The sequence below is a fragment of the Polypterus senegalus genome, chromosome 2 (assembly GCF_016835505.1).
Source record: "Polypterus senegalus isolate Bchr_013 chromosome 2, ASM1683550v1, whole genome shotgun sequence".
In the NCBI taxonomy this organism is placed as follows: Eukaryota; Metazoa; Chordata; class Cladistia; order Polypteriformes; family Polypteridae; genus Polypterus; species Polypterus senegalus.
In genome coordinates this window covers 161,443,946-161,466,730 of record NC_053155.1, presented here as the reverse complement: position 1 = coordinate 161,466,730, position 22,785 = coordinate 161,443,946, and the positions used below count along the sequence as shown (strand labels likewise).

Sequence of the window (22,785 nt, the reverse complement as noted above, 5' to 3'; positions counted from 1 at the left end):
AGCAGGCAGTTGAAGGGGAGAATATTACAGGCGCTTACGGGGTCAGAAGGTGTAAATTAACTATAGTGGTTCTTTAAACTAGTTTTTTGGCTTAAACTTTTTTTGGTTTTACCATTTAAGTTAGACCATTTCATTTTAATAAAAAGTTGAATCACTTTAGTAATCCAAAATCAAATTTTAATACTGAGGCCAGTGCAATACAAGTTCTGTTAGATGATGGCTTGGAGGAGTCTGATTCGGCATCTCGAGCTCAGGGTCATTGAACTGGAGGAGGAGTTAGCCAACCTTCACTCTAGTAGAGAATTGGTGGACCTGGCCCAGATGTCCTTTAAAAAGACAGTGTGCACCTTGAAGGTAGCATTAGAGGAGATTTCAGACCAGACAGATGGAGACAGGTGGGTCATGGTCACAAGGTACAAAGTAAAGGGTGTACACAATCCAGGTGAATCAACCCCCAGAGCTCGTCTTCAGGTCCTTGTGGAGCTGGACTGTGTCTCTGAAGATTTTGAGGTGGTAGGTAGGCATGAGGAGCCCAACTGGGTCACCTCAAACCCAGTTTCCAGCAGGAGAAGATGTAGTAATAGTTGGGAACTGAATCATTAGGGGGACTGAAGCGAAGGTTTGCTCCAGACACAGAGAATGTCACATGTGTCTTCGAGGTAGAAGACCTAAATGGAAAGGTTGATAAGCTCTTGGCCAGAGTGGCAGTGGATCCAGTGGTCATTGTCCATGTTGGAACAAATGTCATACATAAGGGTAGTCTATCGGTTCTGTGATCCAGATTTAGGAGCAGAACTGACCAGGTAGGTTTATGGGGTATTGAGACTCCTTTTGGAACAGTTGAGACCTGTTCCGGTGCAACAAGTTACATCTGAACCAGAGGGGCAACAATGCATTGGCAATGAGTATGAGTAGGTTAGTTGAGATTTGTTTAAACTAGGGTATGGGGAGGGCAGGGAGTTCAGGACAGGCCAGATTTAGAACGGTACATAGAGGGACAAACAATAATGTAAAAGTAAAAATGCATAATAATGGCAACATTTAAATACAAAAGTAAAATGAGTAACACATTAAAAATAGCTTGCCTTGCTAGAAGTATGAAAAAATAAAACAAGTTAGTTGAAGTAGCATGTAATGGAGCATAATTATTGTATTACAGCAATAACAGAAACCTGGCTAAATAAAAAAGATGTGGATGAGAATAAGGTAAAGGAATACACCATTTTTTAGAAAGGACAGAGAGAATGGAAAAGGAGGTGGGGTTGGCTGTTTATGTCAAACAGAACTTAAAGACAAGTTCTTTTCAATTGAACAATGAGTTCCATCTTAGAGAGGACATGAAGCTTCAGAGCATATATTATTATTTATCTTTATTTTCAGAAAGCATTTGATAAGGTACTGCATAAGAAGTTGGACAGAAAACTAAGGGAGTGCAGGTTGTTGTTTGTAGATGGGGGCAAAATTGCCTCAGACTTAGGAAGCAGAGGGTTATGGCGTGAGGAACCTTTCCAGAATTGGCTGATGTTAAGGACTGGTGTTCCACAGGAGTCAGTGCTAGGGCTCCTGCTATTTTCAGTTTATATCAATGATTTACATAGAAATATAAGTAACAAGCTGCTTAAGTTTGAATATAATACCAAGCTAGGTGGACTGGCAGATAATCTTGAATCCACTGAATCATTCCAGAGGGACTTGGACAGCATACAGGCTTGAGCAAATTATGGCAGATGAAATTTTATGTCATTAAACGTAAACTATTACATGTAGGAAGTAAAAATATGAGGTTTGAATACACAATGGGAGGTCTGAAAATCGAGAGTACATCTTTTAAGAAGTATTTAGGAGTCATAGTAGGTGTGACACTATTAACTACCCAAAAGTGTTCAGAAGCCATTAAGAAGGCTTACAGAAAAGTAGATTATAAAGCATGATGAGTGGAATACAAGTCCAAGGAGGTTATGCTCAAGCTTTATAACGCACTGGTGAGGCCTCATCTAAAGTACCATGTAAAGTTTTGGTCTTAAGGCTACAAAAAGGACATAGCCGCATTAGAAAAAAAGTACTGAGAACAACAACTAGGCTGATTCCAGGGCTACAGAGGATGAATTATAAGGGAAAATTAAAAGAGCTGAGCCTTTTTAGCATAAGCAGAAGAAGATTAAGAGAAGATATGACTGAAGTGTTTAAAATTAAGAAGGGAATTAGTACAGTGGATCGAGACTGTTATTTTAAAATGAGCTCATCAAGGCATGAGCTGGAAACTTGTTAAGGGTAAATTTCACACAAACATTAGGAAGATTTTCTGCACACAGAGAACCACAGACACATGAAATAAGCTACCAAGTACTATGGTAGAGAGTGGGACTTTTAAAAATAGACTTGTTTTTTTAGAAGAATATAGTGGCTGAATGGCCAGTCCTCACCTAGATTGTTCCAATATTATATAATGTTCAAATGGCTTAAAGATTGTGTGCAATATAAAAGTTTTACTACATGCAACAAGGTGGCCAGTGTGTGCCATTACAAGTCTGTAATGGTGTAATGAAAATGCTAGCAATGGTCTTGTTCCTGATAGATTAAATCTATCATGCTGCTATGCATTGCATATTTTCCCTCAATATTATATTTACATGATTTATTGGTACTTGGCCAACTGTTTAAAAAGGATTGTCTTCAATTAGGAGGCTACTGACTGAGAAAACAGCAACAACGTTTTGCTGAAAGTGTCTACTGAGTGAATATCACCACAGCCATTCTTCAGGCTTCGGTTTCTGGAACTCAGTCTTTATGTAGGGTTCCAAGTTACAAATATATATTTTACATAAACAGGAAAAAACTTCAAAATCTATTCATACAGTAATTGAAAAGACATTTTCAGTCTAGAGTTACAAATCAGAAAGGTAAATGGACCCAAGTATACTATAAATTTAGAAATCCTCTTTGTGAAAGGATGTCATACATGAAATAAAAACAGATCCCAAACACCTATATGACTGAATTAAACACTACAATATAACTCTATAGCTGCACAAAACATAGAACTCCAAAAACAAACAAAAGATTGAAAAAAAAATGGATATTTACTATCTTCCCAGTTTTTGCCTCAGTAACCGGTAGAACAGATGTATGCAACATCTAGGTCAAAAACATCATCAAGGCAAGTATGGAGATAAGAGAGACACTACCACAGATGGAAAATTTACAGATTTAAATTGAGGGCTATCTGCAAAGGTGGTGAAAAGTTTTGAGGAGTATTGAAGTACAATGTAAAGTTGTATTGCTATCCTAGTCATGATAAGGTTGATTTTTTTAGAGAGGATAAAAGATGACCATTTAAAAGTAGGGCTGCATTATCTAAAAGTATTACCTCTCCATCTGATGTCAAAGCCATTGAATGATGAGAGCCACAGGCCACCTCTGTCACCTTTTTGTTAACAAGGTTGGTAGACACCTGTAGGGGGGAGATGCCTTGGTTTGTAGTTCCATTACCAAGTTGGCTATACCCATTATGGCCCCAGGCATAGATTTCTCCATCTGTTAAAATAAAATTAAAATATTTGCATTACATATCTGTCTATTATAAAAGAAAAGAAAAGAGACATGACCATTGCCAAGAGATTTTTTTCAAGTCATGCCCTCCCCTCAGCCATTTTTCAAACACGCCCACAGTCCTCTCACCTCTCATTCGTGTAAATGCTTTTGTCAGACACAGTTCCTGCACTCTCAGCTTTTATAATTTTTATGTTTTCCTCAATTTAAGTTCCCAATAAAAGAAGAACTTATGTTGAAATCTTATTGAAGAATTTCATCCTGAAGGGTAATCAACAGAAGAAATGAGTACACAGGCAATCCTAGCACCGAGAAACGATGAAGTCAAACGACTTAACGCACAAAATTGTCGATCAGTTACACGGCAAATTGGTTAAATGTGTATGAATTGATTATGCTGAAACAGTTGGTTGTGATGTTGCAGAAGATGAAAACATCATCTTATAATATCCCGAAGAATAAGTACAACCATTAACACCGTCCGAATTACTGTTGAAAGGACGACGTATCATAATGTTATTGCATAATTTATGTATGAGGGATGGGCTATGCAATAGGACAACATTAGTTCTACTCAAAACTGGTTGAACAATTCTGTAAAATTTTAACAGGCTACAAGAAAGGTGATGTACGACATCTTCGGCAGATAACATTAGACACCAAAGGAGATCTTGATATGCTTTTCGTATTAAAAGGTTTACAGTTTCCTGTTACAATAGCTTTTGCTATTGACAATTAAATCACAGAGACAAAAGTCACTGAAAATTCACTCACGGGCAGTTATATGTTGCGTTGTCAAGATGTAAGACCAAACACGGAATCAAAATTCAATGCGATATGGACGAAAAGTTAATTCAAAAAATTGTTTTTAATTAAGTTTTATAGTAAAAGAGTAAGTTTAAAAAGTATTTGCATGTTCATTTCAAAGCCAAACAGAACGAAAACGTATAACGTAACGAATACCTCTAATGCAACATGTATAATCTGTTTAAATTGTACATCCGCTTCTCCATATGCAAGCGGCAGATCCGTGAAATGGCTGCACGTAAAGGACACTAGTAATATTAATAAAGTATCTTGGTATTCAGGAATGGTTCTTGCCTTGCACACAATGCTTCCGAGACAGGCTTTGCCCCAATGCAACCCAACATACGAAAATGGAGTTACGAGAGTATTATCTATATATATAATTCACTAAGGGCATGCAGGACAGTGAGCGCAAGACAGACAGCCCCGCCCATCAACTGACAAAGCCCCGCCCACCAACTCTAAAACCATGGGATACGCGCAACCAAGCTTCGCCCGCCAACTTTAACCCTCCTCCCGTGTCATGGTATACGCACGACAGAGCGTCGCCCGCCATATGTAATCCTCCTTCCACATCCACCGTCGCTCTCAAAGCTAAAGAGAAGGCTAAATCAAACCGCAATAATTAGCAAACAAAGATAATTGGCAGTAACAGTGCAAAATTCACAATTGGTATGCCAGTTTGAAAAGGTAAGTTTTGAGGGTAGTTTTAAAATGTGTTATTGAATCGAGCTGATGTATATGAGAGAGAAGAAAATTCCCGAGTTGAGGAGCACTATAACAGACGCTCGAGCTCCCATAGCACAGAGTGTGATGTGTGGTACAGAAAGTACAGCTGCAGTTGAGGATCTGAGTGAGCGAGAGGAGTATTAGTCTGTAGGAGATCAGTGAAGTTGTGGAGAGCTTTAAATGTTAAGAGCGGTATTTAGTATTGTATTCTGTAGTTAACAGGGAGCCAGTGAGGTTGACAGAGAATAGGTGTAGTATGTTCAGTGGATTTAGAACAGCAGGTTATTATCCTGGCAGCAGAATTTTGAATAAATTGTAAGCGATGGATACGTTTTTGTGGGATGACAGATAAAATAGCATTGCAGTAATCTATACGTGAGGTGACTCGGGCATTAACCAATACTTTAGTACTGTGTTGCGTAAGAACAGGACGGTCTAGAAATGTTTTGGAGATGGAAGAAAGAAGTCCGATAAATGTTACTTATACAGGAGGAATTATTTAATAATAATTATTATTATTTAATAATTGCCATTATTAGTGTATAAATGGATATAAATAATTGCATGTAAACGATTAGCCAAAATCTGTTGTATGTAAACGATACTGTTTAAAACGTTAGTGTTTTTTCATCAGAAAACCCACTTTCCACGTCTACCTGTATTAGTTTAAATGGCACTTTTACCATTCACAATAGTGCGGACACACTGACTTATCGTGTCGACTGGGCAACACAGTGAATGCGGCAACTATCTATATATGTCTATGTTTTCCGAAGTCTGCTACAGGAAGGTTCACTCTCGACCATTGGCATTGGTTTCGCTCCTTGCTATTTAAGTTATACTGCGACGGTGGTTTCCTAAGCCTTTGTTATACTGAATTCCTTTCTCACCATTTTCCGTTTCTATTCTTACACCGCCGTACGCTATGGCGGGCTTCGGCTAGTGGTTCTTAAGGCCACTAATCAAGATAATAAAAGTAAATTATTATGTCTTCTAACCAAACACTTTATTAAATGCTCTTATCCAACTGTGGTAAATCAACAGCCTGGTTTATTAAAGCAAGATGACAAAATTGTAGTCTGGGGCACATGCAAGTTTTCATACATATGTGTTTTAACATTTTATTTTTTATATTTCAGATACCTTAAAAAATGTGTTTGAATAAAGAGCAACAAATTGAAATCATACTGATGGCTGGGTCAGGAAGCAATCGCATGGATGCAATGGAATATAACAGAAAACATGGAAAATGAAACAAATCATCTTAGGGAACGTATCACCAACGCCATTAACAAGCATAACTCCAGCTGTACTAATACGTGTTCATCAGCAGTGGCGGACACGTATTGGAACGTGTTTTAAAAACAATGGCAGTCATGTAGATCATATTATATAAATAAAAATGGTTTTTCATAAAAAAAAAAAAAATATTTTTCTATATATGGAAACTTATGGCCCACCCTGTATAATCCCATAAATTAGAGAAAACGAGCTAGTCATGTAATTCTACACTGAATACAACATTCGATACCATCCCAAAAATGTTTGGTTGTGTTAAAAGTCAAATTAGCTTCCATAGTTGCAGGCTTTTTGACATGCAGCACTAACCTGGCTGAGGAAGAGAAAAAAAAAATCACTGTTGCTATTATTATTGTTAACAATAGCTGTAACTAAAATAACTAAAAAAGGCATTTTGTTAAATGAAATAAAAACTAAATTGAAAATGCATTCTTGAACACTAGTTGAAGTAAAAAAAATATGTGGCAGCAACAACAATCTGTTGTTTCTACTGTTGCACAATATTTCCTATGAGGTGTGAAGGTGAGAACAAAACTAAGTTTTAGCCCACATTTTCTAGTAGTGCAGAAAGAAGCAGGACAGGAAAATCCCCCTTAAAAAAGTTTACAAAGAAACAGTGGTACATTAGTCCTCCACCTGGTAACCAATTATTAAAACTTGGCATGGAAAGCCAGTAGGTTGAAGGCACTGAATTATGTTTGTGTTTTGCTCATCCATTACAAACATTATTTGTGTACATTTTGGTGGTTATTTGCTTTGAAGTAACTTTGGTTTGCAAAACACTGTAACCAAAAGCTCAGTGGTCAGATATTTGAATAAATAACTCCAATCTGAAAAAGAAAGCCATGACATCTGATCCGAGTTAAATGGCTAAATCCCGATGCTGCTTAAATAAACACTGGTCCTTGAACAACAGGCACTGCTACAACAGGAGTGAGACAGTATTTATATATAAAAAATGGTCCAAAAGATAATTATGTGCACTGAGGGCTGGAGCAAAATGGGGCTCACCAATTCTTTTATGGTCTAATCTGTATATTTCTACATTACCTTTGCCATGGAATTTTTACACAGCATGCATTTCTATATTTACATGAATTCATGAGGTTCTTGCCATATTCTGGTCTTACTATTACCAGAAATAAAGCCCATCAACTATGTTAAAGCTCATGTAAAGTGAAATTAATTTGTCTTTCAACACAGTCTAAAAGGTAACTTTTAACCATTATCTATTGCCTGAACATCACTCATGGACCCACGGTTCAAGATGTGCTAAAGAGTTTCAGTTTGGTCAGGGGTAAAGTTTTTATCATTTTATTCTTGAGCTCAAAAGTAAAAAAGCAAGGTCATACTTCAACTATTTAGCATGCAAAAACCTTTCTTGAGGTTTGGGATGTCTCAGAGGAGAAACCCATCTGCTTGGTTTCTCGTGTTTTGTGTACAACAATAGAATGGAAAAAGGCAACTCAGTCATCAAATTTGACATCTTCTCTGACTAGAAGTCATGTAACATGCCCCGACTTAAAAGAAAGACCGAGTATGTTTGTGATTATCCTTATCTGAAGCCTGCCAACCTATTAGGTAGTGTTGTTTATGAACAAGGTAAACACACACAAGTGGCTGGCATGTAGCTATAACAACCAGGTATGAAAAAGTTATGAGCTTCAACTGAATGACAACAGTACCTAGTAGGAAATGCTTTAAAGTATGTACTAGTGTGAGTAAGTTTTTTTAAGTAACATAGTATCTTGAATTCTGACTAAGTGTAAGGCAAATCCAGCACTTATATGATTCCTTTTAATGTTTCAGTATATAGATTTAGAGCACTTGAACTAGCAGGAGTTCCAGAGAACTTAATTACTTTACTTGATTTTGGTGGAGTGATATGCCAGTGTTGTAATTTAAATTTTGCTTCTAAATGGAAGCTTACTCTTGTCACCTAGGATTTTTGTTCCAGCATTCTCAAAATTCTCTCCACGTGATTTTTGCATCCTTTTTGTCCACGAAATGTAATGTGGCCATTGCATTTTCAACTGTATAGACTTCAAATGAAACATATAAAATGTAGCCACTTATTTATTAAAGAAAGAATTGGACTTTCCTTGTTTTATTTAATAAATCCATAAAACTTATACTACATAAACAAAGTTCCTTGAACATTATGTTTAAACATGTGTATATAGAGATGGTAAACAGTCTTCTGGGACAAAGCTGCAATACTGTGACTTGTATCTCAACTCATTGGTTCTTACTACTTCACCACAGTAAGAACACTTTATTTACAGAGGACACTTATGGTACCTTGAAAAAAAAAAATAAACCAGCAAAATTTGCTGAAAAAAAAAAAAAATAATCACACCTGCCCTGGATTTTCAGCTGATAATTGGCTGCGAATATCTGGTTAATGCCAGCATTTCAAACTACAAAAAATAGATCTACAGGTCCACCCATCCACTTCCTAACCCATCCAGAATCAAGTAGAGACAAAAAAAGCAGCTGTTTCTGTGTCTGTGTTGAGATTATCCACTTCCTAAAATGATTTGCATACTTTACTGCTGTACTGTGGAAACGTATTTGTCTCTTCCCGATTTTCTCCATTACTGTAAATGTACAACAACGAATTGTTTCAGATCTTAAAGTAAAATCTAACATTAGAAAATGGACATTTAAGTACCCTGCCATGGACTGGGGCCTTACCCAGGGATTGTACCTGCCTTGTGCCTGATGCTTTCTGGGACTGACTCCAGTTTACTTGCAACCCTGCCCTGGATAACTGGATTAAGAAGATGGATGGATAGGCACCCAATTAGATACTCACTATTTTTTTTTATATATCATTTACTGAATGTAAAAATACCAACAACTGACACCACAGGAAAAATTAATTGATCCCTATTAAATAAACCAAAATAAAGGGATACAGAGTGAGATGGCTGAACACATTTGCCTTTCTCAATACGAACAAAACAAGCTGATAATTCTTACATACATGTGTAGCTCACATAAAATATTGATTTACCAACCCTGTAATTTTTTTTTTTTTTAAAAAGATCACCATACCTTCAGTTGCAAGTATGACATGGGGACCGCTGCCATAACTGAAGCTGACGATCTTTTTTCCGCACAGCACATCCAACTTTTTTGGCACAATTGTACTTTGATTGTCACCGGTCCCAAGACAGTTACTGCAGTTCAGTCCAAGGGCATACACCTGTAATCAGCAACTGTTAGAATTAAGGGGCAAATAGAAATTTCAGAAAATTCAAAGAAAACTGGCTGTGAGTAACATGTTGGATGTGTGTTGTACTGCAAAAATCCACAGGAGGGTTGATTCACAATGCACAGTAAAGAATAGCCCAACTTTAAAGGAATTATCTGAAGAAGAAAACATTTTGACAAGAAATAGCCATTTTGTACAAACAAAGCCCATCATTACACCTCAACTATTTTCACAAATTTTACCAACTCTATATCTGGTCAGTATAAGTGACTGTGCATGAGAGAGAGAGAGAGAGAGAGAGAGAGAGAGAGAGAGAGAGAGAGAGAGAGAGAGAGAGAGAGAGAGAGAGAGAGAGAGAGAGAGAGAGAGAGAGAGAGAGAGAGAGAGACATGGGCATGGCTACAGGTGGGCAATGACTCCTGAAAAGGGTTGTCTGCCCAGCCAAAGACTGGGGAGAGAAAAACAAAAGTAAAGATAATGCTTTGGTTTAGTTTTTAAAGTTATTTCCTCTCCAGATATGTCTAAATGCCCATCCCAGAAGGACATCCTAGGAACACCACTGGTATGGGTGTGTGGTTTCTCACCAACTACTGGCCCATCTAACCACAACCCTAGATTGAAATATACAAGCTCAGAAGATGGACGGATGATGAACACCACACAAGTGTGTAAAGCTGATACATGAGAGGATACCATGAACTGATTTGATCGATGGACTGCAAATGTTTTAGTATTTCATTTGCTATTAGGCATTAAGAGGTGCGACTCTGCTGGCTCCAGACCCCCAGTGCACTCACTGTGAAGAAGTTTCTCCATTTTAATGTTTTTAAGGAACTTTGATGGGGAGCTTGAATGTAGAATTTAAAGCTTAGCTTCGTGTTTATTAAAAGCAGAACAAAAAACATTCAGAAACTACTTAACATAACACTGTCAAGCTTGCTTAATGCATACTTTGTCACAGGAGGCTACTGCTAATACTGATAGCACCAGGATCCCTGGGTGAGATGGCAGTCCACTATGGGGCCCACTAACATAGATACCCTCATGGAACCAACTCAAACCACCAGTTTAATCTAACCATCAGACCACACAGACAGGTGAAAAGCATGCAAACACACACAGGATTCAAACCCATTATACAGTACACTACCACGTTGCCAGAAATAATTAATAGATCAATAAACTGTTAACTTTCAAAGCATGTAAACTAAATTTTCCCAATTGAAAATCCAGACAGCAGACACAAAGTACATTCATAGGGAGAATAGGTTATGTCTCACCTCATCATTGTGCGTTATATAAATGGCTTCATTTCCTGATGTGCCAAAGACACAGGCTTGCCGAATCAAAGAGATTTCCTGAGAATTCAACACTGTGAACAAAGGCCACTTTTGTACATCCACCATTTCTGCATTCTTCAACCTAAAATGCTTTAAAAAAAGGGGTGATGAGCCCAAATGCAAGTTATATTCATTGTATACTACTTGTGGAACAGTGCAGTTAACTGAAAGGCAGCTGCTCCGAGTCAGTAAAATTGCTGTGCAATATAAAGTAGGTAGAAAAGAAATTCTACTCAGAATTTAAACTGTAATGCTCAAATTTGTCAGGTTATCCATTTATACAGTCTACTAATGAAAGTGTGATAAACGTAAAAAGAGGCCTTTGTGGGCCCCTTTTAAATAGTCTCCTTATTGCGTGATGCACAGCAGCTATCCAAGCAGTATATTTGGAAAATGACATTCATGTACTCTATTCTTATCAAAATGGTGTGAAGTAATGAATAATGAAGAGGACTTTAAAAACCAACATATGTTCCTCCTTCAGGAAAATGTACAGCATTTACCAACAATATGATGTGAAATGCACAGTTCCACATGCAGTAGTGTTTTAACGCATCAAAGACAACTTGCTTCACAGAAAGTAACTTTTTCACTTAATAAATGTTTTAAGCACACTACCAGTCGCGTTGTCGAAGAACAATTGTAGTCCAATAAACAATACCGGACAAAAGGCCTGACTGCACACCCAGAAAACTCTTTGCAACGAACCATTCAGCAACAATGGGTGGCGAAAACTACTCCACTTTGTTATTAGTTGGAACGTCTAAACGAGGCATGCAATGAGAAAGAAAATGGTCCAGATTTTATCATTGTTCATTCGATTATTCCAGATTTTAAAATAGACCTTAACATATGTACAAATGCCAAATGTCTATTACTTCCAGACCTACCCTTAACTACCGCTTTAAAAACCCGAACAGCTATGCTGAGTTAATGTGAGTAAATATATATATGAATACAAATAAAAGTAAAGCTGTAACAACATGTTCCGCAAATGGAAAACACACACGAACGTTAATTTCCAGCCAAAGGGACTATTCAAAGGAAATACTGTACTAAACAAAACGTGCCAGAAGCAAAACAAACAACAAATCGGTAAGGTAAAAACTACACGAAAAGCAAAAGTCGGTGCATTACCTTCACTGATGACCTAAACGCATCGGAATGCTAAAGCACACGAGAGACACAGCTGACGACTGCTGTGACAGCGCACCTGGAACTGCGACGCGCGCAGCGTCACTTTCACTTTAGATAAGGAAGCGTTTGAGACTAATCAGCATTTGAAACAGCCAATTGGTTGAGGTGCGCAGAGGAAAAGGGGCGTTGCATTGTGATTGGATGAGGTTAAAAAAAGGCCATTTTTTGTGACGATAAAAAGAGACGCCGTCATGGTCATAATTACGCTCCCCATTGTATTACAGGTCCATCATTTAAGTTTTGCCCCAGGTCGTTTTCATGTTTGTTTGTTTTTTTTCTTTGCTCACATGGATTTTTCTCCAATATCCCCAAAGACGTGCCGGATTCTGAACTGGCCCTGTATGAATGTGTACGAGCGATGGTGTAGTGCCATGTTTAGGGCTGTTTCCTGTCTTGCAGCCGCTGAATGATAGTGTTACTATTTTGTTGGCCTTCAGAAAAAAATAGAAAGTGTATGCAATTAATTACATTACCAGGGTATTTCATGTTTATAAATTGAAATGGACAGAGACAGATCTTAGTTTGTATTGTTTAAAGCTGACATTAAAACAAGACATCCCTGTTAAATCTTTAAATGTAAAATGGCAACAAAAACTTGTAAACATTGAAAAATTGTTTAGGAAAAAAATAAATATGATGTATATTTCATTGTGTATTATACTAGCCGTATTACCCCTGCTTTACCCAGTGTGCTGTTCTTTGTTCGTTCTGGAAACATCAGTAAAGGATTCAATGGGAGGCAGGCAGCTAACTCACAAAGGCTTGTGATTTATCATCAAACATTAATTAAAACATTTACAAAAGATGCACGTCTCAATTACTCCCATTTACTTCTTTTACTCCCCGTACAGTTCATATAATTACCTTTCCTATCTGATTCCTAACTTTATTTAAACCATAATTCACAATATATTACATCCCCCTTTACCAAAAAAGAAAATCTCTTTTCTATTTCTTCCTTATTATACCTTACATTAAAAATAACCAACTATGTACAAATGCACACTTTTTTTTCTCACTTAATCAGTTCACTGCTGACTGCTGTGTGCTTGTGTAATCCTGGGGCCAGGGCTTGAAAGTACTTAGCCCATTGTAAGGGCTTAAGCGTTACCATTGGCCCATTACAAAATCTTTCAGGTATTTTTTACAAACCTGCCCCTTCTAGTTGACGGTTCTTGAACTTTACTTTGCATTTCGTCTTCCACTTTTGGGAGGTGGTATACCTGCATCTTTTTGTGTTTGCACCGGTTCTATACTACAGTGGTCTTCTTCCTCCTCCTCAACTATAAAAATGTTACCTTTAAGAAGCCTGAGATGTCATCTGTTATGTGTATACTTCTGGCCTGTTGAAGTCACAATGTCACTTGACCTCGGTTCCTGATGTTTTTGCCGGTTTCCAGCCTTGCAGGGTTTTTACAGTGACCATTGCTCCTGGACCAAGGACACAAAGTGATTTGGTGTGCTGATGATAACTCTGTTGTTTGTTTTTTTTTGTTGCTGTGTTTGTCTAATGCTTGACTTTCTTTGGGTGTCTGGGTTTCAGTGTGGGACATGTTACAGGGAGGGTGCCTCTGAAACATGGCCCATCTATAACCAATCTATGCTGCTGAGAAACCTAATCATGTTATCAGAGAATTTCTCAGACTAAGTAATGCAAGATGTGCATCTGTGCTGGTCTGGAAAACATTTTTAAGCATTAGTTTGATTGTCTTTATTGTTCTCTCTGCCGTACTGTTTGAGGATATCCAAGGCCTGAAAACGTCCCTGTTAATCCCAGTCTTTGGCAAACTGCTGCACCTCTGTATTGGCAAAAGGAATGTAGTCACTAATCACTTCCTTAGGAATTCAATGTTTTGAAAACACAGCTTTCAGTTTAGCAATCACTGTTTGTGCTGTTTTGTCCCTAATCTGCTGTAATTCTGGGTATTTTGAAAGATAATCTACTGTGAGAAGAAATGACTGACCATGTAGTTGAAAGATGTTAACACCAAATTTTTACCTCGGCAAATCAGGTAAGTCATTCACATGTTGTTGTCAAGCACTGCAATTTTCTATCATTTGTTCTATATCGGTTTACATGCTAGGCCAGTATATGTACTTGCATGCTTGTTCTTTGAATACCTTGATAAGCAATGTGAAATTTTTCTAGCATCGATGACCTCTACTAGAATCGGGTAGGGATGACAAATCTGTCACCCAACATAAAGATGTGATTACTGATCTTGATACTATCTCCAATTGGCCAGCATACTTGTATACTTACCTGTTCGTGTGTATAGTGCTCAACTTTTGGAATGTTTCATCCTCTGGGGATGCAGTCTGTACTTGTGTATATAGCTCCTTTCCAACAGCTTTGGCTGCTTCCATGGCATACATAATTGTCTCATTCTCACACATGCGTTCCTCCAACAGTTCCTTCAATATCATATGCTCAGGATAAAGCATCTACTATAAACATATCCTTGCCAGGTGTGTACTTTACTTGAAGATCTTAGTATTGCAATAGAAGAAGCATCCTTTGCAGATGTGCTGGCATCTGTCCTAATGGCAAAGTAATCTTAGTAATCATAATTCATACTAAAACATGGCATACAGTTAAAACTGGAAATGTGTGTGCACACAAAAAATTCAGATGCATAAAACTGTGCTTTTAAGCAAAGTTCCATGCACGTTCCCTTTATAAATCCCAATCAATGTGAATTTTAATGCACACCCACGCGCCTACAGCTCCATCCCAACTCCTTCCAGAATTTTGCATATTTGAAAATGTAGATCAATATATCAAAAAAAAAAAACCAAAGTTGATGAGAAAAGTCATAACCCACCATCTGTTTATTCTGATTCAAACAAAATTACAAAAGCTGAACCCCATGCCAAGTATGCAGCTCCAGGTGGTGATGGTGCTGTTATGCCAAGCACATCTTCGGGTAGTGGCTGTGCACGCACCTCTGCCTTGGAAATGCTGGGTGACCATCTGGCTGTGTGGTGACAGATGCTGCTCTGGCATTACAAAATGCAATAGTGGATGCTGTATAAGATGTGACCAGTGAACTAAGGAAGAGAAGGGCTGTACTATGTGATGTTGACCACAAATTAAACAAATTGGTTAAAAAATAAATACTGCATCTGATTACTTGTTTTAACATTCTGCTAATTATATTCAAATGAAGTTGTAATGTTGTCTGATTTGGCTGATCATTTGGTGGGTCAGGTTCATCATACCGCACTTGTTCAGGCACAGACAAGTCATGATTGTGTGCCACATTATGCAGCATGCTATATTCTTGCACCATGCAACACACTGTCTTGTGGACTATAGAGCAGCAAATTAATAGAGTGGAAATGCTTTCTATTTACACAAGCAAATTCATTCTCTGAAGACGCCTTTATAGTGTAGTGTTGGTGTGGAGCACCATAACAGCTAGATTCCCGGCTCTTTGCATGGTTCTTTGAGGTGACTTGCTATCCTTAAATGGATTCCTTGCCTATTGCTGCAGAAGTTGGGAAGTTCACCTGGGACTATGCAGAGCTACCGTTTATATAAGCTCTCTTGCTGTAGATGATGTAATGCCAGCTCATTTGTTTGTTGATTCATCTCTGGCTGTTGTAATAGCAATGTGCACACAGTTGACTACACTGATTACATATGGAAAACTGGACCTTACTGCAAATTCCACTTTTATGTTTGCAATTTCAACCTCAGTGTAAGAAAATCTTACATATCTGGCAAAAATATATCTACAGCTGGCAGGGTGTGACTCAGTGATGAGTTTGGTCGCATTTACAAGAGCTTGAGCAGATCAGAGGTTTCTATACAACTCAGAATTAATTGCACAACTGCTGTCAGCAGTTACATCATCAATGAAGAGAAGTGTGCCAGTACCTGTCCAGGCCATACATGCTCACACCATAGCACCTCTGCCCCTGTGTTTAACAGATGAGGTGGTATGCTTTGGATCTTAGGCAGCTCCTTTTCGTCTCAACACTTTGCTTCTACCATCACTCTGATACAGGTTAATCTTTGTTTCTCCTGTCCGCAAGAACTTTTTCCAGAATTCTGCAGGCTCTTTTAAGTACTTTTTGCAAACTGTAATCTGCCCGTCCTGTTTTTTTGGCTAAGTAATTAACGGTTTGCATCTTGCAGTGTGGCCTCTGTATTTCTATTCATGAAGTCTTCTGCGGATAGTAGTATCTGACACACACACTCACATACATACATACATACATATCTACCTCCTGAAGACTGTTTCTGATCTATCAGTGTTTGGGGTTTTTCTCTTTAACAGAGCGAGGGTTCTTATGTCATCAGCAGTAGAGGTCTAACTTGGCCCATCAGTCCTTTTGTGATTTCTGAGCTCACCAGTGCTTTATTTCTTCTTAATGATATTCTAGGCAGAGGCTTTATGTAGTCCTTACCAATGACTCAGATGGTTTTATTCTTGTTTTTCAGCCTCATAATGTCTTCTTTGACTTTCAATGGCAACTCCAAACTCCCAAAGTAGTCAATCGGTAGAAGCAAGCCTAGGTATCTTATGCCTACACTAATGAAGCAATGTAACACACCTGAATATATCACAAACACCTGTGATGCCAATTGTCCCAAACATTATGGTGTTCTGAAATGGGGGTACCCTGTATAAGAAGTGATCTAATTTCTACCTGGTGCGACTGAAATGCATGCAAATATCCTCAAAGTCTATAATGTGCACTAATCATATCTGAATTGTTTTATAATTTTAAACTGTGGAGCAAAGGGGTAAATCAAGGAAATATGGATCTTTGTACCAAACACAGTAATGGTGACGAGTCCACCATGTGTCCAGCATTTTTACTTTCTATATGTAATACTTTACATTTATTCACATTAAACCTCATTTAGTACAAGTCTGCACATGCTTATCTGCTATCCACGTTTCTCAGCTGATTCTACATTCTCTTCCCTTCCACCTAGTGTGACATCATCTACAAACTTAACTTACTGATTATATTCTTGTCCAGACTGTTTGTGTATATTAAAAAAGAGCTGCAGATCCAGCAATGATGCCTGAGACACACCAGTTTTATCATCATCACCTAATTCTGAAAAGGTTTCCCTCATCACAATTCCACCTTTGAGTTTTGTTTAATTTCTTACTGCTTTTAATTTTTTTGATGAACTTGCCCTGCATAATATGAAAAATTACTCAGTTTATCTTACTGAGCTACTCTGGATCTTCTCAAAGTTTGCCCAACTAAAATAAAATTAAACTCTTTATTTTAAAATATGCACTGTGCCAAAAGACACTGGAATCAATATATTATGGTCATAAGATCCTAATGGTTCAGTCACCTTTACCCATTTGGTTCTTTTTATTACAGCATACTAAATGCAGGAAGGTTTTCAACATCATTGGTGCGTTAACATATCTGTTTTAAAAAAAGTCACTTGTTACATCTAAAAACTCCTGTTCTTGTGCTGCACTATTTGTTAAGCTAGTCCAGTTAATTTTGGGGTAATTAAAGCCCCCCTATAACTATAATATACCCTAAACTTGCCTTTTAATGTTATTAAAAAGATGTAAAACCATACTCTATATTATATTCACTCCTAATTTATAATAGTCCTCAATCTCGAATGCTATCTAGTCAAATCCATACATCCTCACTTAACATGTGGTTCATCATCTAACCTGAAATGCTTTTACATGTAAATTATGTTTTACATGAATGATTACTCCCCCACCTTTTTGGTTTTGCCTGGTTTTCATAAATAACGTGTACCTGTAGACGATACTCCGGGTAATCTCTATTATCTGTTATTCCTATTACATGCCTGGTTATCTTCAATTCCAATTGTTATTTTATTCTTAATGCTCCTGGCATTAATGCAAGCAATGTTTAATGTATAACCTATTCTACTATGGTACTAACTTTGGTCACATACATCTAAGCCCCACTAGGTGGCAGAGCGCAGTCATCGACTTCAAAACTGTATTCCCATGGCCCTTCAGTGCAGCCAAAGGGTCAGTTGTACAGAGACATCCAGGCCACTAGAAGATTTCTAGTTTGGTTTCGATGTTGCTTGACAAACCCCTGAACTTATATGCGAAACTGGGAGGAGGTTCAGGTCTGCAGTCAGTAGAGGAGTTAGGAATGAAGGCTTAACTTACGCTTAGAGGTTTCAGGGTTGTTGTTTGGAATACTGAGTTATACTTAGTCTTCTCCTTTTGTATATCCCTCCGTTGTACTTTACATTTGTCTTGAATTGCACACTTTTTTGCTTTTTAAAGCTTCTTGTGATGTGGGCTTGGTGAAGAGTGTTGTGTAATTTTAAAATGTGACGTAGAAGTTTTATGTAAATTTTTTTCCAGGTCTTTTTTGTAGGTAATAAGTATCCTGAAACCAAAACCAGGACTGTAAAAGCAACACTACAGGAATAATTATCCAGAGGCCATTGAAGAACACTAAGTAGATCCAAAAGTATAACCAGTTACTAGTGTCCAAACTGGGGCTTCCCATCAACCATTCTGGACAGAAGGTCATCCAGCCTCCATAGAGCTCACAGACACACAGGGCAATCTGAAGGAAGTGCCTGAAAAAAAAGTGCAGAATATACTTGATATAAACTGTACATGAGGATTCTTGTAAATCATATAGATACTAAAATTACTGCTAATAGTGTTAAGTTGAGGAGCATAAACTGCACAAGATACACCCAGAAACACTACATATCAAAATGGTCAATAATCCACTGCACAACAATTTTTTTTGAAAAGTCTTGCTTCCTGAAAAGTTTTTGCCGATTGTGACAGGTACCTACTGGGTATGCACAAATATAGTTTTGGTTTTACTGCATCACGTAGGAACTCTAAGACACAGACATTGTCAGAGACGGGTGGGGAGGTGACCCGGCTGGGATGCCCAATAGGACCGGAGGAGGGCTTGCGCCTTCCCCAGACCATGTCGGGGTGACTGCCCTGGTTGCTTTGGGGACCATGGGTAGGAAGCTTGGAAGCTCAACCCTGTAGGGGCCCGTGGTCACCGCCAGGGGGCACCCCCGTGCCTTTGGAGCCCTGGACCTCAGCACTTCCGCCACACCTGGAAATGCTGGGGGAGAAGAGGCACTTCTGCCACACTGGGGCGTATCGGTGGGAGATTGCCTGGAGACACCTGGAGCACATCCGGGTGTGGATACCAGTTACCCTGGTATTGTTTCTTCATCGTAGCAATGTCCTGGTGAAACTTTTCACCGTGTTCGTCACTGACAACACTGAGATTTACGGGGAAGAAGTCCAAGTGTGAGTGGAGGAAATTAATCCTGAGTGACATGTTGCACTTCATTGTCTTGTATGCTTTGAGAAGTTTGTCTACCAGCCGAATGTAGTTTGAGGCTCTGTGATTGCCCAGACAATTGTCAACAATGTCTTCAAAGGCTTTCCAGGCAATTTTTCCAGCCCAACTAACAGATCTTCAAACCGCTTGTCACTCATAACATGTCTGATCTGGAGGCTAAAAAAAATGCCCTCTGATCTTGGCGTCAGTTATTCTTGGGAACATCTGTCTTAAAGTGCTTTCACAAAATTGTTCATGAGTCCCAGTTTTATGTGAAAAGGAGGCAAAAATATCTTTTGCCGGGTCGACAAGCGATTCATGTGCCACATTTTTTCTGTCCTGGAACTTACTTTTTATGGAGTGGCCTGATCTGTCGAGAATAGTCCGAGTCTTTGGTCGAGCTGTCCCATTCACAGATGAAACAACAGTACTTTGTATAACCGAGCTGCAGTCCTAGTAACAGAGCAATGATTTTAAGATCTCCACAGATATTCCAGTTGTACCTGCTATACTGGATGTGATTCAGCAACAGTTCCATATTCTCATACGTTTCTTTTATGTGTGCTGCATAGCCAACAGGTACTGAAGGATAAATGCTGCCATTGTGTAGCAGAACAGCGGTCAGGCTTAACATTGACGAATCAATGAAAAGACGCCACTCTTCCAGGTTGTGATCACAACCCAAGGCCGAGAACAATCCTTCAATGTCGCAACAGAAACGGAAACTATCGACTTGTGCAAAAAATTTGGTTATATCATGATGTCAGCTTCGAAAAACAACAATTTTCGTACCTGGTGACTGCAAACTCCATTAATGCAGTCTCGAACCCAGCAGCTCGGCTTTTGCTTTTGACAGACCCAAATCGTTCAATTCGGACCGAGTTATCAAATGTGGATCGCCTGATGAGCTAGGTTCAAAATCCGGATCAATGTCACTGTCAGTACCCTGAATTGCAGTTTCTTCATCTGGTTTGTCTAAGGTCCAATCCTCTGGTGGTTTTGAAATTGGAAGACTGTCGTCATGTGGCACGGGTCTCATTGCTGAAGGCAGATTAGAATATTCAATTGACTTCTTGTTTTTGGCAGAGAAATCAGACACATCAGTCAAACAGAAGTAAAAGTCCATCACATGGTGTTTCTGTTCTCGCTATATCATCGGAACAGCAAACAGCATCGTCTTTCGAGTACCTCTGAGCCAGTGCTCTCAGACTGACAGCACATGTCGCACAGCAAATGTGAGGCACCCATTCCTTGCCTTGATCACCAATTCTGCAGCTGAAATACAGATGATAAGCTTTCTTCACAAGACCAATTATCCAATGTCTCTGAGGTGAAAGTGTATATTTGCCACAGATATAGCAGAATGTATCGCGGCTGTCACGACACTGATGAGACATATTGCCTGACACCAAAACGTCTATAGCATCAAGCTTACTTACTGTTATATTGCTACAGATACTATACTTTACTATACTAACCTGACTATCTATATTAACCAAATGAGCAGGATCGGTGTATTCAAGCCACCTTTATAGCATGCTGATACAGCGTCAAGCTCGTTCAGACCTTCCCAGGCATGCCCAGGATGTCAACTTCCACAGAACAGTTTCCAACCTGGCCTGACTCCATGCCTGGACATGCCCAGGCTGCACAATCTGCTTTTGATAAGTCACTTACGGGAGTGAAAATGCTTGGATACAAATATAAGAAAAAATCATGACAAAACTGAAGATTTCTCTGAAATGGTATGTGATGGTTAAATTGTGATGTGATATTCGTGATCAGCACCAGAAATCTATAAGAAACAACCAACAGTGTTCAAGAAGCAAAAACTTTGTTGTGCAGTGAAAGAAATTTATAATGCATTGTAATGAGTCTGACATTTTGAAATGTAATATATTAGCATATTCTGTAGGTGGTGTAATATTCAAGCAGATTCATTCTTCAGGAAATGCAAATCAATTCATCAATCCAATTTAAACAGAAGAAGACCGTCACTATATGTCACTCTTGTATGGTGTGCAACAATGACTGTGATCTGGAATCACTCTTTGAACACATATTGGACCCTGGGTGAAAACTGTCAGTTCATCATATTTATTGATTCCCCAGCCTTAACTCCAACAGAAAAGTATTAAAACCAGAGGTAATAGTCTTGTGGTCAGGCCTGAAATATAACCAATCTCTTGTCCCATAAGTGCATGAAATCCAACATGCGATGGGTTTTCAGATTAATTTCCGTGTTACACAGGACAAATTTAAATGGAATTTAAACTGGGATAATACAAAAAGGGTGCTTCCCACAGAAGGTCTCCTCCACTGGAAGAGGACCCAAGAAAAGATAGTGGGATTATATGTCTTGGCAAATATGAGGTTCATTTTTATAAGGTTTATGATATGTAAACAAATATGGAACATTACAATCTTTTGCAGGGACTGCTTCTGTCACAATCAGAGTTCCTTTCAAAGAAAGCACTCCAAAGCAAATTTAAACTGAGAAAACCAGTGTTTAAAAGGTTCCTGTTCTGCAGAGTTACCAATTTACCAAGAGATTATCTAGGAGAAAAGTGACACCAGAAATCAGAAAGGAAAACCATATTTGGAATAACTGAGGAAACAGACATGCCAGTGCATGGAATGCAGCACAGACATACGGCAGTATGTCCTGCAAGTGAAATGGGTGCTGTAATGAAATTTATGTAAGGTGGTCTGGGTGGGGCTGGAGAGAGAGAGAAAGAGAGATTGAGAGAGAGAGAGAGAGAGAGAGAGAGACACACAGACAGACAGAAACAGGCACAGAGATTTCCTGATGTCAAAGACGAAGCAGACTATAGGAAATCACTTTGATTTGCACATTTTTGTAGCCTCTGGCAGTCTTTAGGGTTTTTCCTTATTTTCAAGGAATCACACATCTTCAAAAATGGAACGACTACAGTTTATTTTTTGTAATGTCATGCAGAGTCATACAAATGTATAATATAATGATTTGTGTTTTAATTTCATTATATTTATTAATATGTACAGCCTATCTATTGAATACTTTCTGTGGCAGAGAAACTAAGGCATTTCAAAACTGGATTTAATTAATCCACACAGTGCATTGTTAAAAATGTTTGTTTTAATTTCCTTATATTTATTAACTAGCTGTCCCCTACGGCTGCGCCCAAGTAGTTGTGAAACAGAACAAACTTTAAAAATCAATAGACGTTGGCACTGTATCTGATTGTGTTCAGGTCTGATGGAAGAGTGTCCCCTGGGTGAGAAGAAAAGCATGTGGCTGAGATATCTCTGGCAATAAGGAGTTACACTCTAAAGTGCATGTAGCTCTAATCT

General features: G+C 38.5%; 2 protein-coding genes across 3 annotated transcripts in view; both read right to left on the bottom strand.

The window, feature by feature from the left end:
* Positions 1–12,184, bottom strand: part of rcbtb1 (regulator of chromosome condensation (RCC1) and BTB (POZ) domain containing protein 1) — a 51,323-nt gene extending 39,139 nt beyond the window's left edge. For both annotated transcript variants that reach the window (XM_039744896.1, XM_039744897.1), the window contains exons 1-4: positions 12,082–12,184; positions 10,885–11,034; positions 9,445–9,595; positions 3,368–3,534 (exon numbers count right to left, since the gene is read on the bottom strand). In XM_039744896.1, coding sequence (XP_039600830.1) covers positions 3,368–3,534; positions 9,445–9,595; positions 10,885–11,010 — 444 coding nt within the window. In that variant the 5' untranslated portion in view covers positions 11,011–11,034; positions 12,082–12,184. The remainder of the gene's footprint in view (positions 1–3,367; positions 3,535–9,444; positions 9,596–10,884; positions 11,035–12,081) is intronic.
* A 2,758-nt stretch (positions 12,185–14,942) lies between these two features.
* Positions 14,943–22,785, bottom strand: part of ebpl (EBP like) — a 47,375-nt gene continuing 39,532 nt past the window's right edge. The window contains exon 4 of the mRNA XM_039744895.1: positions 14,943–18,712. Within this exon, the coding sequence (XP_039600829.1) occupies positions 18,472–18,712 (241 nt within the window). The 3' untranslated portion in view covers positions 14,943–18,471. The remainder of the gene's footprint in view (positions 18,713–22,785) is intronic.